Raw genomic sequence first — 22,915 nt, 5'->3', positions numbered from 1 at the left:
ACCTGGAAATCTTTAGCCTTTAAATTTCTAGTTTTCGTTAAATGGTCATAACTTGAGCTAGGGACCTCCAAATTAAATTCCGGGCATACGCCCAAGTCCCAAGTCACAATACGGACCTACCGGAACTGTCAAAACACTGATCCGGGTCCGTTTGCTCAAAACGTTGACCAAAGTCAACTCAGTTGAGTTTTAAGGCTCTATTTCACATTTTAATCCATTTTTCACATAAAAACTTTCCGGAAAATTATACGTGCTGCGCACGCAAGTCGAGCAATGATAATTAGTGCTTTTTGAGGTCTTTGATCACAGAATTACTTATTAAATTTAAAGATGAACTTTTAGGTCATCACATTCTCCACCTCTAAAACAAACATTCGTCCTCGAACGGAACTAGAAAAAGTACCTGAGCTAGTAAAAAGATGTGGATATTTACTCTGCATGTCTGACTCGGACTCCCAGGTAGATGCTTCTACCGGCTGACCTCTCCATTGCACCCGAACTGAAGGGTAACTCTTAGACCTCAACTGTCGGACCTGTTGGGCTAAAATAGCTACCGGGTCCTCCTCATAAGTCAAATCTTTATCCAATTGGACTGAGCTGAAATCTAACACATGGAATGGATCACCATAATATTTCTGGAGCAAAGACACATGGAACACCGAATGAACCGCTGATAAACTAGGTGATAATACAAGCCTGTAGGCTACTTCACTCACCCTTTCAAGAATTTTAAAGGGTCCAATATACCTAGGGCTCAACTTGCCCTTCTTTCCTAACCTCATTACATCTTTCATAGGTGAAATCCGGAGCAATATTCTCTCTCCAACCATGAATGCAATATCACAAACTTTACGATCGGCCTAACTCTTTTGCCTAGACTGAGCTGTGCGAAGTCGTTCCTGAATAATCGTTACCTTATCCAAGGCATCCTGCACCAAATCGGTACTTAACAACCGAGCCTTACCCGGTTCAAACCAGCCAACTGGCGAATGACATCGTCTTCCGTGTAATGCCTCATATGGAGCCATTTGAATGTTCGACTGGTAGCTATTATTATAAGCAAACTCCGCAAGTGGCAAAAACTGATCCCAAGTACCTCCAAAGTCTAAAACACAAACGCGAAGCATATCTTCCAATATCTGAATAATGCGCTCTGACTGTCCACCTGTCTATGGATGAAATGTTGTACTCAACTCAACCCGCATGCCTAATTCATGTTGTACAACCCTCCAGAAGTGTGAGGTAAACTGCGTACCTCGATCTGAAATAATAGACACGGGCACACCGTGAAGGCGGATAATCTCATGAATGTAAATTTCAGTTAACCTCTCTGAAGAATAGGTAATTGCAATTGGAATGAAATGTGCTGACTTGGTCAACCTGTCTACAATGACTCAATATGCGTCAAATTTTCTCTGAGTCCGTGGGAGTCCAACAACAAAATCCATAGTGATACGCTCCCATTTCCACTCAGGAATTTCTAACTTCTGAAGCAAACCACCAGGTCTCTGATGTTTGTACTTAACTTGCTAACAATTCAGACACCGAGCTACATATGCAACTATATCCTTTTTCATTCTCCTCCACCAGTAATGTTGCCGCAAATCTTGTTACATTTTGGCGGTACCTGGATGAATAGAATACCTGGAACTGTGTGCCTCTTCAAGGATTAATTCACGAAGCCCATCAACATTAGGCACACAAATATGACCCTGCATTCATAGAACTCCATCTTCAACTTGTCATGACCCAAAATCCTGCTACATGCGTCGTGATGGCATTTAGTCTCTAAGACTAGGTAAGCCAATTTTATAACAATTCAAGCCATTTTGTTTTTCCAACAACGGAAATAATTACAAATATAACAACCTCCCAAGACTAGTAATACTGAGTCACGAACTCTAACTGAATACATGAAATGGTCTCGAGGATCGAATACTCAATACTGTTTGAATAATAAATAACAGTACAATAAAAGGGAAAGACTCTAAGGAACTTCGACGACCAAGCAGCTCTACCTCGAATCCTTGTGATCCCACTCTAACTCTGTCCAAGTCCGATATCTCCAATACCTGGCTCTGCACAAAAATGTGCAGAAGTGTAGTATGAGTACACCACAGTCGGTACCCAGTAAGTATCAAGACTAACCTCAGTGGAGTAGAAACGAGGTACAGTCAAGACACTCACTAATCTAATAACTTGTGCAATATAGTATACAAAATAATAGGAAACAAATAACAATAAGGGCAACCCAAATCAACCAGTGATATGCCCGACATGTCAACAAGAACACTATTAATATTGCTCAACAAATAATAAATACAAGTATACCCAATTAAATCAAGTTCTTCAAATAAATATCTTTCACATATAATTCTTCCAAATAACTCTCTTTCAAATATAATTTTCTCAAATAAATATCTTTTAAATATAATTCTTTCAATAAATATTTTTCAAATATAATTTCCTCAAATAAATATCTTTCACATACAATTCCTTCAAATACTACTTTTTGAATAAAAATCCTTCCAAATAAATATTTTGAATATAATTCTTTCAATTAAAAGTCACCATGTGACACCTCATTTCATAATCATAAAAATACGGGTCTCGTCCCTTCTCATATTTTCACGGCACTTCGTGCCCATAATTAAATCATCATATTTCCTCGGCACCTCGTGCCCATTTTTCATATCACATCTGCACGGACAATTCACATGCAAATAATAAAATCATCATATTTTCCCCGGCACTTCGTGCCCACGTTTCATATCTCAACTGCATGGACAATTCACGTGCCAATATCATCATTATTTACTCACGACACCTCGTGCCCACATTTCTTTTCATAATCCGCCTGGCAATAGACACAGGCTCCCAATTTCAATCATAAATTAGACGATTATCAATTTACCAACAACAAGAAAAATTGCACAAGGTATAAAAATAAATACAAGGAAAATCACAACATCACATAAAATCACCAATGCAACCACTCCACATCATCACATATCATCCCTGGCAATAGCCACCCTTATCTCTCCTATAGCCACCCTTATCACTTCTATAATAGCCTCCATTATCCCTCCGCCCTGACAATATCAATATCCACCCTTATCGCTCCTATAGCCACCCTTATCTCTCCTATAGCCACCCTTATCGCTCCGCCCAGACAATATCCCAACACACATAACAACAGTGAAATGCCACCCTTATACCCACATCATATCAACAGTGAAATGTCACCCTTATATTCTCAAAATAATAACACAACAATTTACACAGAATATTATCAAGGCAACATAACAAAAATCAATTCATAACACAATTTGCCCAATGGCCACAACCAATTCCAAAGATATAACAAATCAATTAATTTCACAACAAATAGCCAAAGGCTCCACACAATGTGTATAAGACCTCAAAAACAATCAACAGAGATAGAAATTACTCAGCATAGGGCAACACCTTCATTAATCCAAATTCTCAATAATTATATAAACACCTCTTCTTAAGCTCATTTAATTTATTATTTGCAGAGGCAAAATCCATAATAAAATTAAATTCCAAGAAATATCAAACAATCAAACTCACGGAATTCACATAAATATACAAGTAACATTCACGTCAAATCATAGCGATTATATCAACGGGTAGAGGGCGTTGTCACGACCCGAAATTCCCACCATCCGACCGTGATGGCGCCTAATATTTCACTTGTTAGGCAAGCCAATGTTAGAATAATATTATCCATTTTAAAACAACTTTTAAATTTATTAATAACAAAGAGCCAAATGCGGAAGTAAAGTCTGAAATGTAGTGAATAATCCATAAAAATAATGGTGTCTAAATACCATCCCAGAATTGGTGTCACAAGTGCATGAGCTTTTAGAATAATACAAATAAAGGTCTGAATAAAATAAAGCTGTCTGAAACCAAACACACAACTAAAGTAAAGTAGATGGGGACTTCAGAACTACGGACGCCGTACAGTTATAGCTCAAGTCTCCTATGGGTAGCTAAAATCCGAGCAAGTCTATGGTACGCCGCTGGGACCAACTCCGAAATCTGCACAAGAAGTGCAGAGTGTAGTATCAGTACAACCGACCCCATGTACTAGTAAGTACCAAGCCTAACCTCGACGAAGTAGTGACGAGGCTAAGGTAGGTCATTCACATTAACCTATTTGGCATCACCGTGCCGCACCGTATCCTTGAGGACAAGTAAATGAGGATCATCATACTGCCGCCCTATGATGCACTCATAAAAAGAAGACCGAGCGACTATGCAAGCTAAAACCTGACTGGGCTCTAAAACATCTAACCTCACAAACTGATTAGCCAAAGTCTGAACATCTGGAGCTAACGGCCTCTCACCGACCGGAATATACGCAAGACTGCCCATACTCACAGCCTTTCTACTCAAAGCATCGGCCACCACATTGGCCTTTCCGTGGTGATACAAAATGGTGACATCATAGTCTTTCAACATTTCCAACCATCTTCTCTGCCTCAAATTAAGATCTTTTTTTTTGAACAGATACTAAAGGCTACGATGATCAGTAAATACCTCACACGAAACACCGTAGAGATAATGCCTCCAAATCTTCAGCGCATGAACAATGGCTGCCAATTCTAAGTCATAAACAGGATAATTTTTCTCGTGAACTTTCAATTGTCGTGACACATATGCAATCACCCTACCATCCTGCATTAATACTGCACCAAGCCCAATGTGAGATGCGTCACAATATACCGTCTACGATCCTGAACCCGTGGGTAATACCAACACTGGCATCGTAGTCAAAGAGGTCTTGAGCTTCTAAAAGCTCAACTCACACTCGTCTAACCATCTGAATGGGACACCTTTTTGGGTCAGTCTGGTCAATGGGCTTGCTATTGATGAAAACCCTTCCACAAACCGACGATAGTAACCTGCTAAATCAAGGAAACTCTGGATCTCTATAACTGAAGTAGGTCTAGACCAATTCTGAACAGCCTATATCTTCTTAGGATCCACCTTTATGCCTTCTGCCGATACAACATGCCCTAAAAAGGCAATTGAGTCTAACCAAAACTCACATTTTGACAATTTGGCATATAACTGATTATTCTTCAAAGTATGAAGCACACTCCGAAGATGCTGCTCATGTTCCTCTCGACTGATGGAGTAAATCAAGATATCATCAATGAATATAACTACAAAAGAATCCAAATAGGGCTTGAACACTAGATTCATCAAATCCATAAATGCTGCTGGGGCATTTTTAAACCCAAATAACATCACTAGGAATTCGTAATGCCCATACCGAGTTCGAAAAGCTGTCTTAGGGACATCAGATGCACTAATCTTCAACTGATGGTAACCAGACCTCATAATTATTTACCCGAATTAACGAGTCACATTTAATGCCACCTGGGCGGGCACCTATATCATAGGTTAAAACTCAATAATTACAATACAAATTTGGCAAGTATGCACAGAGAATTTCATACAAGAATTTTCAATTAGGCCTAACAGGCATGACTCCCTAATATTGCTATAGTACAACTTTATTTTAACAAGCGAGAACTTAAACACAAGAATTTTCCTCACAAGGATCGCATTCTTATATAACTTCCATTGCAGCTCATAGCCCGGTTTAAACATATCAATTTATGTTAAAGTGTGAGGATCTCGTCCTCAGTTTCGAATCACAAATAATATGCACATCGTGCCAATCAAAAATTTCCATTTTCTTCTTTTAAATAATTTCAGTTACACCAAATCACAACACATAATGAACCCTATACCGGTAGGGCATATAATTCACAATTTGTAATTGATTATCCGGAAATTACATCAAAACTTACCGAAATGAGTACCAGAAAGCCACATTTAGCCTCACAGCTCTTATTAGAGTCCAACATAGAATGATAGGCGTAGTTATCTCCATAGAACCTGCCAACACGAGTAAACACATAAGTAGATTATAGAATTACGAAGCTCACTCATAAGTGAAGCATAATATGAGGACTCGTCTCGATACTCAGAACCGAACCGAGTTAAGGAAATTATTCCTTTATATTAAATTGAGGTCGTGCCTGTAACGACACCATCTGATGTAACGACCTCCGCCATACCATACAACAATTATATCAACGGCTGGGTCTCCACCTCTAGGACGCCTTCTACCCGCTTGTCCTCCATCCTTAACTGGTCATGTGGGTGGTGTAGAAACTGCAATGGGGCACGTAGCCTGAGTGCTTTGATGAAATGTCTCTCCCAAGTTTGGGACAAATTTCTCATGATGTGCCTAGTATCACCGTATTCATAACAACCCTTTTTGCGGGTTTGGCTGCTCATATTGAGTCTGTGCCAGATAACTGGAATAACCATTGCAGTAAACTCATGTCGGTGGTGCATTAAAAGAATTTACTGGAGGACCACGAGTAATACGATATGCGAACTAGGCTGGCCGACTGCCCGAGCCCCCGCCATAATGATTTATACTCATAGAGTAGAATCCACTGAATCCCCCAAAACCTCGAGACGTCTTGGTATCCTTAGTTTACTTTTTCCTCACTCGAACACGTTCTAATATCTTAGAAATTTCTACCACTAGTGAAAATTAAGTACCAGCCTGTAGCTCCTAAGTCGTACAAAATTTTACGATCATAATTGAGTCCTTTAATGAGTCTGTGGACTCGCTCCCTGGATATAGGAAGCAAAGTAGGAATATGACGGGCTAACTTATTGAACCTGATGGCATATTCTGACATCGTCATGATGACCTGACGCAACCGTTCGAACCATATGCGCCACGCATTACGGAGAATTCGGGAACAAACTTTTTCAAAAGCATTTCTGAGAACTGAGCCAAGTGGGCGGTGTTTCATTGGCTGGTCTGCCCCTCTTCATAGGCTTGCCACGGACACCTGTGGAGAATTATCTCTCCCAAGGCCAATTTCTTCTTTTGTTATGCTGACTCAACACTGTTGGGCTGACCCATTTCTTAACATACTCTTCGATTCTTCTTAGAGGTAACCCTTACCCCTATTTATACACAACGATCACAAAAGTAGAGCTCCATACAGACAAATCTTGGCACGAACCACATAGTCCAGAATCTCGTCAACCAATGTACTTCCTCCGAAGCACCCCAAAATCCGCAACTATGATGTCCACGCTGAGTAGACCTTCTCTAAATTTAAAGTTGTTTCTCTAACTCCTTTGGTACTGAAGTATAGGATTATTAAAGTAGGTAGACATACCGCAAGTCCCAACCTTATCTTCTACAAAATCCCAGGCCTTAAACATGTGTTAAATTATGGGGAACCTTTCAGTACCACATATATACATTTTAGGCCAAAACTAATATAACGCATGACCCCGCAATACATCCATTGATAGTGGACTTCCCCCACTCGGTGTGAAGTCATAGTTCACCATGTCCGATGATCCATAATATTAATCTTCACAGCTCGTATAAATCAACCAGATGCCAAGGTCCATTGCACTCCCCCACATGATTCAGTGGGTGGTCTCTCAATACGTCCGCATCTTCAGTCGGAACCACACATTGAGGCAATGTTTGAGCATCTATGGCTCCCTCGTAGTCCATCTGCGGCATCATGAACCGTCGACGCACAACTGATACCGCGTGCACAATGTCATACACGAGTGGGTACAAAGGAATACGAGATATATGTTTCAAGCTAAATCAATGCCGCACGATAAGGAATGAAAAAAGTGATATTGTTCCTAAACTTCATAGCCACTGAGAGATAAGTACAGACGTCTCTGTACCGATCCTTTAGACTCTACTAAGCTTGATCGTGACTCGTGAGACCTATGTAACATAGTGCTCTGATACCAACAGTCACGACCCGAAATTCCCACCTTCGGACCATGATGGCGCCTAACATTTCACTTGCTAGGCAAGCCAAGGTTAGAATAATATTATCCATTTTAAAATAATTTTTAATTTTATTAATAACAAAGAACCAAATGCGGAAGAAAAGTTCGAAATGTAGTGAATAATCCATAAAAATAACGGTGTCTAAATACCATCCCAGAATTAGTGTCACAAGTGCACGAGCTTCTAGAATAATACAAATAAAGGTCTGAATAAAATAAAGTTGTCTGAAAACAAACACACAACTATAGTAAAGTAGATGGGGACTTAAGAACTGCGGACGCCTTGCAGTTATACGTCAAGTCTCCTATGGATAGCTGAAATCCGAGCAAGTCTATGGTACATCGCAGGGACCAACTTCGAAATCTGCACAAGAAGTGCAGAGTGTAGTATCAGTACAACCGACCTCATGTACTGGTAAGTGCCGAGCCTAACCTTGATGAAGTAGCGACGAGGCTAAGGCAGGTCACTTACAATAACCTGTACGCAATAATAGTAATAACAACAATGATATAAATAAATTAGGTAACTCATTTTTAACAGTGGAAGCCAATTCGGCAGTCATAACATATTATTATTTCAACCAATTTTTGTTGCAGCGTGCAACCTGTTCCCACAATATATTCATTTTCAACCCTCCAATATATTTATTTTAATCAAGTATATATATAGACTATTAAATAAGTCTATTGCGGCGTGCAATCCGATCCCCCAATATGGACTTTTTCATAAGTCTGTTGCGGCGTGCAATCTGATCCCCCAATATAGACTTTTAAATAAGTCTGTTGTGGCGTGCAATCCGATCCTCCAATATGGACTTTTTAAGTCTGTTGCGGCGAGCAACCCGATCCCCCAATATGGACTTTTAAACAAGTCAGTTGCGGTGTGCAACTCAATCCCCCAATATGGACTTTTAATAAGTGTGTTGCGGTGTGCAACCCGATCCCCCAATATGGACTTTTAATAAGTCTGTTGCGGCGTGCAACCCGATCCTCCAATATGGACTTTTAATAAGTCTGTTGCGGCGTGCAACCCGAACCCCTAATATGTTCATTTCAATCAATTCTGTTGCGGTGTACAACCCGCTCCTCCAATATATTCATTTACCAATTCTTATAAAAGAAATTGCCCCAATAAATGCAACAATTAATATAAAATTATAAGACAACAAGCATACAATAATTATGATTTATTTATGAAACAAATAATGACAAATAATAATTTATTATGGAAATCAAGGAGAACATAGGCAGTTTAATATTTAATATGCAAAATGTCAAGTAGAAATTAAAACACATAAATCAAATAAACATGTAACAATTATTGCAAGAATTAAAGAATTAATATTTGACAAAGAATAGGAGAGAAACAATTATTATAACAATCAATTCATATGTTAAAACAATTTAAGATGTTTAAATAATTAAGCAACCAATTAAATTGACAAAGTATAGGCACTCGTCACCTTGCCTATACATCGTTGCACATGAAATTCACATAGTCAAATAATTCAGGGGTTCTATTCCCTCAATTCAAGGTTAGCCACAACACTTACGTCGCTTTGCAATTTCAATAAATTAGTCGACCACAGCTTTTCCTTTTAAATTTGTCTCCAAAAGCTTCAAATCTATTCACAAACAATTCGATATACTCAATACGAATCATAGGAATTAATTCCATATGAATTTATTAATTTTCCGTATAAAATCCAAAATTCACTTTAAAAATTGACAGTGGGGCCCACGTCTCGAATCTCGGAAAAAGTTACGAAATCCGAACACCCATTCCGATACGAGTCCAACCATAAAAAAATTATCCCATTCCGATGTCAAATGGATCTTCAAATCATAAATTTTTATTTTTGAAAAGTTTTACAAAAATTCCAATTTCTTCCATCTAAATCCGAAATAAATGATGAATATAGACATAGATTTATGAAATATAATCACTTTTGGTTATAGAACACTGACCCAATTCAAAGTTATGAAAAATTGCTTTGGAATCGCCAAAATCCGAGACTCAAAACTCAAAACATTGAGTAAAAATGGCTAAAACCCGATTTTATGAGTTTTATCCAGCATTTCCGCTTCTGCGGAAAATTGACCGTAGGTGCGATTACACCAGAAGGCCAAAATTTCAGATTTTTCCTTAAGTCCAAATTTTGATCCTGTAACCATCCGGAATCCACCCGAGCCCCCCGGGACCTCAACCAATTATACCAACAAGTTCTAAAACATCATATGAACTTAGTCGAGACCTCAAATCACAACGCTAAAAATTACAATTCACACCTCGATTCGAACTTTGAGTTTTAAACTTTTCAATTTGCAAATGTCGTGCCGAAACATGTTAAATGAATCCGGAATGATTTCAAATTTGGCAAACAAGTCATAAATGACATAATGGATTTATTCCAATTTCCAGAATCGAATTTCGGCCCCGATATCAAAAAGTCAACTCCGTGGTCAAACCTGAAATTCTTTAGCCTTTAAATTTTTAGTTTCTGTTAAATGGTCATAACTTGAGCTAGGGACCTCCAAATTAAATTCCGGGCATACGCCCAAGTCTCAAATCATAATACGGACCTATCGGAACTGTCAAAACACCGATCCGGGTTTGTTTACTCAAAATGTTGACCAAAGTCAACTTAGTTGAGTTTTAAGGCTCTATTTCATATTTTAATCCATTTTTCACATAAACATTTTCCGAAAACTTATACGGACTGCGCATGCAAGTCAAGGAATGATAAATAGTGCTTTTCGAGGTCTTAGAACACAGAATTACTTATCAAATTTAAAGATGATCTTTTGGGTTATCACAGCAAGTTGAAGTCTCAAATAGAGAGATAAAGCAGATTCTGGAGAAGACGGTTAGTGCAAGTAGGAAAGATTGGGCTGCAAAGCTTGATGATGCTTTATGGACATACCGGACTTCCTACAAAACTCAAATCGAAACCTCCCCTTACAAGCTAGTTATGGGAAGGCATGCCATTTACCGGTGGAACTTGAGCACAAGGCCTATTGGGCGATAAAGAAGCTGAACTTTGATGCATAATTAGTGGGTAGAAAGCAGGTGATGCAATTGAACGAGCTTGATGAGTTTTGCTTGCATGCGTATGAGAATGGAAAGTTATATAAAGAAAATACCAAGCGCTAGCATGATAAGCATATCCACCATCGCGAGTTCGAACCGGGCCAATTGGTTCTCTTGTTCAATTTGAGGTTAAGACTATTTCCAGGGAAGTTCAAATCGAGATGGTCAGGCCCGTTTGAGGTAGTGAGAGTCACTCCACATGGTGCAATTGAGCTGCACGTCTTAGGTGGCAAGAGAACATTCTTAGTGAACGGACAAAGAGTAAAGCACTATTATGGAGGTGACTTTGATCGTCAGAAGTCGAAGGTGTTACTTGCCAATGATTAGACGAGATTCTGTGTCGTGCCACAACGTTAAATCCGTGACGTTAAATCAGATGCTTGTTGGGAGGCAACCCATCTTTGCTGCTTTATTTTATTTATATTTTTTATCTTATTATTGCTGTAGTGTTTGTTTATGTTTTGTAGGATTATAAGCATAAGAGGCAAAGCCATTGGAAGTGTGAAAATCAAGTTAGATGGTGAGAACTAAGTGTGAGGTGCCCGCACAAACGACCATGCTTGGGGGAAGTCTGAGTACCCCGTAAGCCGCTATTGCTTCGGCCTTTGGCCTTTCAGGGAGTTTCTTGTCCACCCTCTTTATTTTTTTGATTTATTTGCGCATTGGGGATGCTGCACTCTTTTAAGTGTGGGGTGAGAGAATTCTCTAGATAATTAGTAGTAGGAAGTTAGAAAAATGTTAACTTCTTATTTTTGTTTTCGTAGTTGTGTAGTGTTTTAGTATTTTATTAGCTATGAAAAAAATTGAAAAAAAAAACAAGTAGAAAAATTGGACTTTTCCCGACGATGGATCTCCTAGACAGTTTTCTTGAGGGATTTAGGTCTAAGGAAAAAGGACAAAAACATTTTCTTTGTTTGTAGTGTAGTAATTCCCCCTTAGTTTTTTCTTTGTGCCGCGTTTCTTTTCCAAGGGTTTTGTTTGAACCGGGTGTAGTTAGTTTTATTTTTTTAGGAGTAGGAGCCATTGTGAGATGAATTGAATTGAAGCAATATCTCTTGACTTTGTTATGCCTTGAGAATAGTGAGTACTTTGGTTGTGACGCTTAGGCTCAGTTTTTGACTCTTGTATAAGTATCTTAAATTGTATGATCTAAAATTTGCTTAACTGCTTTGACTAGAGTGTCTTGATGAGTCCGATCCTGAGTGAGTTATGTGTCAGGTGTGTGTGAGGTTTGTGTATTATTTTGTGCATTGCATTTGATGTCTAGAACTTGCCCCGTGTGTTTGCAAAGCGAAATAGTATTTTTGTTCAGTCTTGGAAGTGATATAGGCATTTCTTTGTTGAGCCAGACATATATATAGTTTACCTGCCTAATTCTTATGTATCGTAGTTAACTCCTTTGAGCCTGTAATCCTGTTTCTTTGGCAACCACATTACAAGACTTACCCATTTGTTTGAATTAACCATCTATTTGAACATTTTAACCTCTCATGAGCACTTGAATTGTAGTGAACTTTGTAAAAGTTAAAGTGTGGGGTGGTTGGTTTGGCTTTTGAGTGGAACTAATGAAATAAGCAGAGAGGTGCACTGTTTTGAAAAACTAAGAGCCACGTGAATTGAAAAAGAAAGAAAAAAAATATATATAGTTGTATTGATGTGAAAAATATTCCTTGATATTGGTGACTCTTGATGTAATTGTGCTTAAAAGAAGTATGGAGTAATATACATAGATGTGAAGGTGGAGTTTGGTTTGACATAAGTATGGGGTTTGAATGTTAAAGTATATGTATTAAAGTGCTTAGGGAGGTGTAGTCACTCTTATAGCCAAATGTATCTTACCCGACCAGCAACCTACATTACAAACAATTAAAGTCATACTTGATCCTAGACTGAATGAGCTCGATTAGTAGAGTGGTACACTACTGGCAAGCCTATGGTGCATCTTTATGGCATATGAATGTTATTTCTAAGAGTGAGTGAATTCTTCCTATCTTGAATTAATAATTGTTCTTAAATTTTAATGTGTGTGAAACTACTCTCTTTTGTTGTGTGAGGGCACTTGATTCATGAAGGAAAGCTAATAATGTCATTTACCTCTATGTTAGAGTAAGTGAGTGAGTAGTGAATAATGCATGGTACTTGTGAGTCAATTCTTGAGGTGAAGATGTTACACCTTTGTGCTTAGTCTATTTTAAAGATTCTTGGTGTGATGAGTTAGGAGAATTGTTTCAAAAGGCCGTGCCTATATAAAGTGTAGTTCGATTGCTCGAGGATGAGCAACGTTTAAGTGTGGGGTAGTGATATTTGGCTTTAATTTCATATTTTTAGTGTATTACTTACCTTACATTTTGGGTCTTTAATGCTAAACTATACTATATTTGTGCTTAATTGAGTTTATTTTATGTGTATGTACGTTGATGACGAAATTGGGAGCAAAGTAGAGATTTTATGTGTATTTTATACACTACAAGAATGGAGTTATGATTATTTAATTAGTGGATATATAAGGATTAAATTTTAACATTACAAAGGAATACAAAAGAGTCAAATCAAAAGAAGACGAAAAGAACAATTGAAAAAAGAAACAAAAACGTGAATTGGAAATGTTAGGCAACAAAATTGAATCGAAGCAGCGGCAGGCGTAGCAAGCTTCTTTGCTCGCGTTAGAGCAAGCGAGGTAAGGATTAAAGTGCGTGACAGAGCTTGCGTCGCACAGGCTACACCGAGATGAAGCTCGCATTTTTTGCCTCGCGCCGCACACTTAAACGTATTTTGTCTCCTTTTTGGTTTTGGACTTGGTTATTTCGTTTAGACTTTTTTCCTACACATATAAATAGTCATTAAAACCATTTAAGAGGAGTTTTTGCAACCGGAGGCAAGAACATCACGTGGAATAACTTTTGGAGGAGAAAATCATCGAGTTCTTCATTCATTTATCTTTTCTTTGTAATTTGTATATGCAAAATACTTGAAAACTTGTTACTACGAACATGAGTGGCTAAGAACTCTAGTTCTAGGGTTGTAGTTGACATGATTATTAACGTTTATTAATTACATCTTCGTTAATTCGGATTATCATCTTGCGGTTGTTTCTTTAATTCTAGCTTTAACTTGTGAATTGTTGTAGCTACCAATTCACCCTACTATCTATGCTATGCTTGGGAAAGCCATGTTTTGATTAGAGTAGATTTAGAGAGAGCTTGTTTCTGAACCCGTGGATCGGGGGACAATTTCGCGGTTAGGATTGGAATATACCTAACAGTCTTGCTTAATTGAATACCGTATCATATTCATTCATGATAGACTCAATACCATAGGAATATAAGATTGATATATTATGGACAGGCGAGTAGTATTCTGGGAACATCCTATTCATATAAACGATCCGGTTAATTAGCAACCATAGATAATCTGGATTTACGAGTGTGATTATTGAACTCAATAGGATTGATAAACCAACCACAACCCTGGAATTTTCACCTTCTCTGAATTAAAATCTCATCATACACATTTGCATTCTTGATAAATTAGTTGTTACTTGTTTAGTTTCCGCAATAGTAGATTAATAGAAAAATATCATTCTTATATATCTTGGACAATTAATTGATTTTAGTTTGCTTAGCTAACAATTGATCTAAGTCTCTGTAGGTTCGACATCCAACTTTCGAGTAACTTTATTACCTGACGGCCACGTATACTTGCATGTACTTGGAGAACCAGTAATTTCTCATTTGCGAAGGCAAACTTTATCATTAAGGAAAATACTGATCTATTGCGACAACTAGAGATCCTTTATCTAGTTTCTTAATCCCATTGCATGGGATGTGATAGACATTGAGTCAAAAGCATCTTGGAGTTGGTTTATATACAACTTAATATCTGATTTGGAGTTAGGAGATGAAGCTGGATTAACAGTTATGTTTGATACGCAGAAGCTATTTTACCAAAACTTTCTGGCTTAAATTTCTACTTCATGTGTTATTATTTTGTTTTATTCATCTCTATTTTATAGGGTTCTGTTTGATTCATTTATGTTTTGTAGGGATTGGTACCAAGAATTCCTTAACTACTACCAAATTTTGAGCATCGAATGTGTGCTAGGCACATATGGTCTAACTGGTCAAAAACTTGGAGAGGTGAAGAGATGAGAAAGCAATTTTGGAGGTATTCTAAGGGTAGTTTTGAGGTGAAGTGTAATGACCCGAACGGTCATTTTGAGTACTACAACCCCGTTTCCCCATTTACTTCTCAAATTGGGCTTTACAATTGTTGTGTGACTTGCCGGGGCAGTTGGTTCGGGTCCGGTGAGGTTTTGGAATGAATTGGAACACTTAGTTCCAAGGTTTAAAGCTTAAGTTAAAATAGTGAACGGATGTCGACTTATGTGTAAACGACCTCGGAATTTAATTATGATGATTCCAATAGCTCCGTATGGTGATTTTGGACTTAGGAGCATGTCCGAAAAATTATTTGGAGGTCCGTAGTGGAATTAGGCTTGAAATGCCGAAAGTTGAATTTTTGGGAAGTTTGACCGGGGGGTTGACTTTTTGATATCATGTTCGGAATCCAATTCTGAAAATTTGAATACCTCCGTTATGTCATTTATGACTTGCGTGCAAAATTTGAGGTCAATCGGACGTGAATTGATAGGTTCCGGAGTCGTTTGTAGAAACTAGAAATTTCAAAGTTCATTAGACTTGAATTGGGGTGTAATTCATGGTTTTAGCATTGTTTGAGGTGATTTGAGGGTTCGACTAAGTTCTTATGATGTTTTAGGACTTGTCAGTATATTTGGTTGAGGTCCCGAGTGGCTCGGGTGAGTTCCGGGGGGGGGTTAACGGATCATTTTTGGCCTTGGTGGGATTACTGATATCTGTTGCTGCATTTTTCTGATTTTTTCTTTCGCGTTCGCGAAGAGTATTTTCTGAGTGTGAGGTTTTGTTCTTCGCATTCGCGAAGGTATGGTCTGTGTGTGCATCGCGAATGCGCGAGAGGTGTCGCGTTCGCGAAGAAGAGTGAGGCGATTGGGGACCCCGAGTTCTTGTTCTACGCGTTCGCGAAGGTCTGAGCTAGTAAAGCGTCGCGTTCGCATTCGCGAAGGGTAAGATTTTGAAAACTTTGCGTTCGCGAAGCCACGGTCGCGTTCGCGAAGAGTTAAATTTGTGGGCAGTCGAGTTGTGCTTCGCGAACGCGAGGGTCCTGTTGCATTCGCGAAGAAGAGAGGCCTGGACAGAAAGTTGAGGCAAAATTTGGGCGGTTTTCAGAGGAAACACCGGGGTAAGTGTTTTTAACTCAATATTGGTTAAATTACCCGAATCTATGATTGTTTTTATCATCTAATTGGTGAATTAAGTTGGAAAAGTTTGAAAACTTTCTTAGTTTAAATTGAGGATTTGAAGGATGAATTGTGGTCGGATTTGAGTAATTTTGGTATGGTTGGACTCGTGGTTGAATGGGGGTTCGGATTTTGTGATTTTTACCAGAATCCGAGATGTGGGCCCCACGGGTGATTTTTGGGGCGCAATTTCGGATTTTTGGAAAATATTAGTGTTTTGATATGGAATTAATTCCTATAATTTTTGTGGGCTAAATCAAATTATTTTGATTTGATTCGAGCCGTTTGGAAGTTGATACGCGTATAATGGGATTTCTGAAGCATTAATTAGCTTGCTCGGCTTTGGATTTGGCTTGTTCGAGGTAAGTAACTCTTCTAATCTTGCAGTTGAGGGTATGAATCCTGAATATATGTATTTTATAAATTTTAGGAGGTGACGCACATGCTAGGTGACGGGCGTGTGGGCGTGCACTATAGAAATTATGACATAATTATTTCTGTGGAATTTTGATAGTTAAATAATCTTGGCATTTTCCATGCGGTTTTACGTGTTAAAGAAATTGAGCTGAAAAGCATATTAAAAATCATGTTGAGGCTATGTGCCAGTATTATTGGAACCCTCAGAGGTCATATTGCTGTGAATTATTGTGTTAAATTAAAAATTCATACTCAGTCATATTCATTTCATTGCATATCATAACTCAGTTTTATGACTCTATTTTGATGCATATAAATATTTTGGGTCGAATGCCCTATTTTACTGAAATGCCCGAGTGGCTTGAGAGGTTTATGACTGGGTGAAGCCGAGGGCCTGATTTATGTTACATATTTATGGGATCGGGCTGCACGCCGCAGCATGTTTGATATCGGCCGAGGGCCTGATTGTGAGGATGAGTGTGGATCGGGGCTGCCCGTGTGCAATATACTTTATTATTATAGCACGTGAGTTGTCCGTGCAGCACGTGAGTTGTCCGTGTAGATTATAACGCTTGGGCTGAAGGAGCCCCTCCGGAGTCTGTACACACCCCTAGTGAGCGCAGGTACCTACTGAGTGCGAGTGCCGATTGCTGAGTGACTGGGAGGCATGAGTGATTGTGAGGTATGCCCGAGTGGCAAGAGTGATTGTGAGGTATGCCCGAGTGGCAAGAGTGATTGTGAGGTATGGCCGATTGGCAAGAGTGATTGTGAGGTATGCCCGAGTAGCACGAGTGACTGTGAGGTTTGCCCGAAGGGCTGTATATGAGTGATGTTCTGCCCGAGGGGCTATTTATGATTTTATCACTGAATTGTATCGCATTGGCATGCACATATGACATACATGCATAGAGATATATTTTTTCTCATGTTGTACAACATCACATCATTCATGATATCTCACACATTTTGACAAATGAGCATAGTGATGCATTTGTTTTATAGGGGTTATCCGGAAGGAAAATGAAACATATTATTTATTATTGAGAAGAACCTTTTTTGAGAAATTTATTTTTTTCAAACTATTCATATTATTGGCAATTTCGGCAAACGATTTGGGTTTTCACTGATGTATTTGAAAGAAAGAACTACTATTTTTTTTTAAATCATTATTTGGCTGAGTATTTTATTCCTGAGTTACTTCTGGTATTATTTGCTTTATGTTGTTATGGATTGTTGTGGACTATTGGTTTTGGACCCGACCTTGGTAGAAACTCGTCACTACTTTCAACCTACGACTAGGTTTGTTACTTACTCAGTACATGGGATCGGTTGTACTGATACTACACTTCTGCACATTGCGTGCAGATATTGGCTGATGTTGTTGCTGTGCTCGATGGTTGCGAGACTTGAAGATGTACCTGCGTTCCTGCTGTAGCTGCCCCTTGTTCAGGGTAGCCTTAGATTTTATAAAAGCTCTGTTTATGTACTATTCAAATAGACTATGTATTTATTTCATTTCCGCTTTGTATACTCTATTCTTAGAAGCTCATGATTTGTACTACCAGTTCTTTGGGAATGTAAAAGGTTAAGATAATTATTTATTTAAATTTTTTAAATAATTGTTATCGGAATTGGATAGTTGAAAGTTGGCTTACCTAGCGGGTTGGGTTAGGTGCCATCACGACTAGTTGGAATTTGGGTCGTGACATGAAGTTGAAAGAAGAACAGGTTGGGAAAACTTGAAAAAATATATGTGAAAGCCTATTGAAGTATAACAAAGAGTATTAGTGCAGAGCGTTTTTTCTTGAATACTTCAAATGTGATATTGTAGAAAATAATATGTGTGAAACCTTTAGTTCTTGGATATTGGTACCTAGGCACCAGTCTATTATTAGCATATTAGAGGACATTAGATATAAAGTAGTTAGGAGACATGTTGATATGATAAAGTTTGCAGAGATTTGGATTACAGAAATTTCTCCTATGGTAAGGGTGATAGAAGAAAATAAGGAGTTTTCTAGGAAATGAAAAGTTTTATGGTTTGGAACTAATGGGTTTGAGGTTGATGAGTATGAATACATATATATATATAGTTAACTTGAGGAGAAGAACATGCACTTGTAGATCCTGGCATTTAAGAGAGATCTCTTGTGCACATGCAATATGTGCAATCTATCACCAAGAAGAAGAACCATATAATTATGTGGATAACTGGCATAGAAAGGAAACATTTCTCAAGGCATATCAATAATTTCTTGAACAAATCCCTAACATGAAGATGTGGCCTGACACTAATAACATGGTAATTGAGCTTCCAACACCAAAGCCAATGCCATGCAGACCCCCCAAAAAGAGAAGAAAGGCCAAGAATGAGCCTTAAAAAAGAAGTATGGCAAGCTCTCTAAGCAAGGAGTGAAGATGACATGTTCAAAATGTCATCAAGAAGGCCATAGCAAGTCTTCCCTCCAATCAAGGGTAAGTTGTAATATTTTTCACCTTTCTTTTCACTTCAAATGCTAACTTAAATAAATGTTATAATTGGAATCTTTTTTAGGGTGTAATTGGAGAGTCTACAAGTAGACAGTCAACTCAAGCAACTCAAGAAAACTAAGGAAGTCAAGCAACTCAAGAATCTAGTGCAACTAATACAAGCAGTGGCAGAGGAAGGGGAAACAATACTAGATTTGGCATGGGTGCATTCCAAATGCATCTCCAACAACTGCTCCTAGAAAACTTACAGTTGGGATTAAAAAAGCAATCAAATGGGACTAAGGTTGTGAAGGATACTAGTGCAGTCGATATTGATCTTGATTTTAAACCTTCTGGGCTTAAGTTTAAAGGCAGAAATGCTGTTACTACTTCCCAGCTACAACAACTAAGTGCAAACAGGAAAAACCAAATTGGATCTTCATCAACTACCTCTTCAGTTGCAAGTCCAGCCCCTCCAGCACCATAATGCAAAAGAGCATCCTCAAGAATGTAGTTGTGTTAGGATTATGCTATTTTGAGTTCATGTATTTTGCTAAGTATCCAGACTTGGATTAATTATTCTGTCTTTTTTGGGTCACTAGTTGATACTATTTTAAGAAGTTATATTCAAGCTTTGTTGCATTTCTATTCAACTTTGGGAAATATGACTGGTGTTGTATAATACTTTAGTTGTGAATGCAATTTAAATACTATTGGTAGCCTCAACATTCGTGTTATTTGTTGCTTTTATAACATCAGTTGGCAGCCTCAACAACCTTTGCAACAGTTGTGAATGCAATTGATGTGCTTTTTCTTCAAATGAACATAAGATATGGCAGATAAGTTGGACTGTATGTGCTTGGTAAATCTGGAAGATGGTAGGCTGCGATGGATATTTGTTAAATACTTACCAGTTGAGTTCAATTAAACCTTCAACATGTTAGCACTTCGAATTCCATATTTGAACCAGTATATAAAAAAAAGGCAGAAAATTTCTTCAATTCATTGAAATAAAGCCACAGACCAAAATTACAATCACACAAACTACCAGTTAAGACACATCCAAAATATATCAACCACCATTACAAACGCAAAATACAAGAGCTGAGACATAGATGACATAATGGCATCAAAACGCTTCTACTCCAACCACATGCAGAACCACAACAACTTCAATGATCGAAGGCACAATAGCAAACCCAGATAATTAGCATTATTACTATAACAAAAGACAATTTCTTCCTTCATATTCTTGCTCGAGCCCATTCTTCTTCAAAATCTTTGACCCTGTTCAATAAACCCCAAATAACCCTATTCGCTTGGCTAGGAAACTCGTCATTAACCCACCTAAAATACTTACATCCACCTTTGTCCTTCAAACAAAAAAGAAATTGATTCAAACTAAAATCGGGGACAACATAGTAAAAATAATTAATTGTAGTTATTTAACACTTACCTTTTCAATTTTGCATCCATAGAACCTCCTTCCAGGATTATATGGAAACCATGAAGTTTTTAATTGACATTCATGATCACACCGACATGAATGGTTCTTGGTGTGAGAGACATTATCCACAAAACTGAGAGCTTAAGCCAAAATCCGAACACTCAGGCGAGACTACTTTCAATTTGGAGAGAAGAGTAGAATTTTTAAACCAGAAAATAAAGAAAAGCGTGAAGAAATATGATTGGATTTAAGAGACAAAGTAAACAGGGACAAGGGTTTATATAATAGGGAAGGGGTATATTTTTACCGTTTGTATTTTACCGTTGAAATAATTTTTGTCAGCATATTTTTAATGTTCACGCGCTCAACAACAGTGATGCTCATGTTATTTTTCATGTCAGTCGGACGTGTTAAAATGGTACTGTAAAGATAGAGTTAAAGTGTTCCGTTGGTAAATGGCTTAGTTGAGGTGTTCAAGTGGAATTTCTAGGATAGTTAAAAGGCCTGTCTATGTATTCTGCCAATATTATTTTAGTATATGCCTTTTAAAATAAATAAAAATATCAAATTCTATTTTTTTTAAAAGACAAAGATAATGTCATACGTAAAAATAACATATTTTTGTAAGTTTTAACCTTGGTTTTTTTTTTTAAAAAAGAAGAAGATTACTCATGATAAATGAATAAATAGAGTACATCGTTTCTATTATTTAACTCCTAAGTTTCCACATTCAGACAAATTATTGGGGATTGTTTGTGTTTGAAGAATTAATTCAATGATTTATCCTTCCATGGATTAGGCGGAACGTTAATAAAGCGGCTCTCTCTCTTGCTCATATAGCTTTATCGTATGTAACTCGTATAACTTGGGATTTCTATCCTTCATGTTTAGCTTTTATTTTTTGTTTTGATGCTTCTCATTTAAAGAACAAGGATTTTCCATAACGTAACTTTGTTTTGACTTGGTTGTTTAATAAATATTTATTGCTTAAAGAAAATTTTTTCTAAGTTCCCACATATTAACACTTTTGTTTTATTTACTACGAACAATTTCTACATATTAACAATTTCTGTTACGTTTTAAAATGAAATATAAACATTAAATTCTATAAAAATAAAAAAACTCAAGAATACACAAAAATAACATATATTTCACGGTAAGATTGACAAAAATATATTAATTTGGAAATTCTTTTAACTCTTTTGTTTCTTTGAAAGATCACTACATGCTAAATGAATAAATAGTGTACATTGTTTTTATTATTTAACTCCCATGTTTCCATATATTAACAGTTCCTTTTTTTAAATTATTTTACAACGAACAATTTCGACCGTTAGAAGAAAGTTTCCTAAATTGTTACACGTTTGGTTTCCTACAAAGGCAGGGATTTCAGGTAAAATTTGTTGAATATACTTGGGCTTCACGTACTTCCCTAAAATCGAACTCATTGACGTTGATCATAATCAACTTTTTGTTCTATAAATACAAAGTATCTAAACTCCTAAGTCATATATATAGCCCTATTTTATCACTCAATACTCTCTAGTCTCGGCCGCTGCGTTTTTTTCATCTTCATATTCAAGAAACAATGAATATGATGGAGTTAGATAATCTTGGAGAAGGGTATCGATTTCGACCGACGGATTCAGAGTTAGTGAAATTTCTTTTGAGGTTTGTTGCTAAGCAAGAATTGCATGACAATGGTTTTATTGCAATGTATGATGTTTACAAACAAGAACCTTGGGTAACTTACAGCCATGGCCATTCTACTGGAGGAGTAGAAGATAATTGGGACACAAGTATTTACCGTTACTTTATTACACCAAGGAAGAAGAACAAGGGAAGGTTTAGTAGGATTGTAGGAAAAAGAGGTGGAACTTGGAAACAACAAGATAAGGGAAGAGCTGTTACTATAAAGAGTTGTGATCAGAGGAAAAGAGATTCGATTATTCAGACTTTGAGATTTAAACTTTTCAATTTGTAAATTTTGTGCCAAAACATATTAAATGAATCCGGAATGACTTCAAATTTGGCACACAAGTCATAAATGACATAACGGAGCTATTCACATTTTCAGAATCGGATTCTGGCCCCGATATCAAAAAGTCAACCCCGTGGTCAAATTTGGAAGTCTTTAGCCTTTAAATTGCTAGTTCCGTTAAATGGCCATAACTTGAGCTTGAGACCTCCAAAATTAAATTCCGGGCATACGCCCAAATCCCAAATTACGATACGGAGCTACCGGAACTGTCAAAAT

General features: G+C 37.6%; 1 protein-coding gene across 1 annotated transcript; it reads left to right on the top strand.

Moving 5' to 3' along the window:
* The first annotated feature begins 22,246 nt into the window (after positions 1–22,246).
* On the top strand, positions 22,247–22,642 carry LOC138894686 (NAC domain-containing protein 22-like). The gene has a single exon (XM_070179407.1). It carries the CDS (start codon positions 22,247–22,249, stop codon positions 22,640–22,642), a length of 396 nt encoding a protein of 131 aa, XP_070035508.1.
* The last annotated feature ends 273 nt before the right edge of the window (positions 22,643–22,915 follow it).

The sequence above is a fragment of the Nicotiana tomentosiformis genome, chromosome 6 (assembly GCF_000390325.3).
Source record: "Nicotiana tomentosiformis chromosome 6, ASM39032v3, whole genome shotgun sequence".
Classification (NCBI taxonomy): Eukaryota; Viridiplantae; Streptophyta; class Magnoliopsida; order Solanales; family Solanaceae; genus Nicotiana; species Nicotiana tomentosiformis.
Note: the sequence above shows the minus strand (reverse complement) of the source record. Positions and strands in the feature narration are given on the sequence as shown.

Excerpts from the sequence above, each read along its gene's own strand:
- LOC138894686 (XM_070179407.1), top strand. The coding sequence starts at position 22,247 with ATGAATATGATGGAGTTAGATAATCTTGGAGAAGGGTATCGATTTCGA.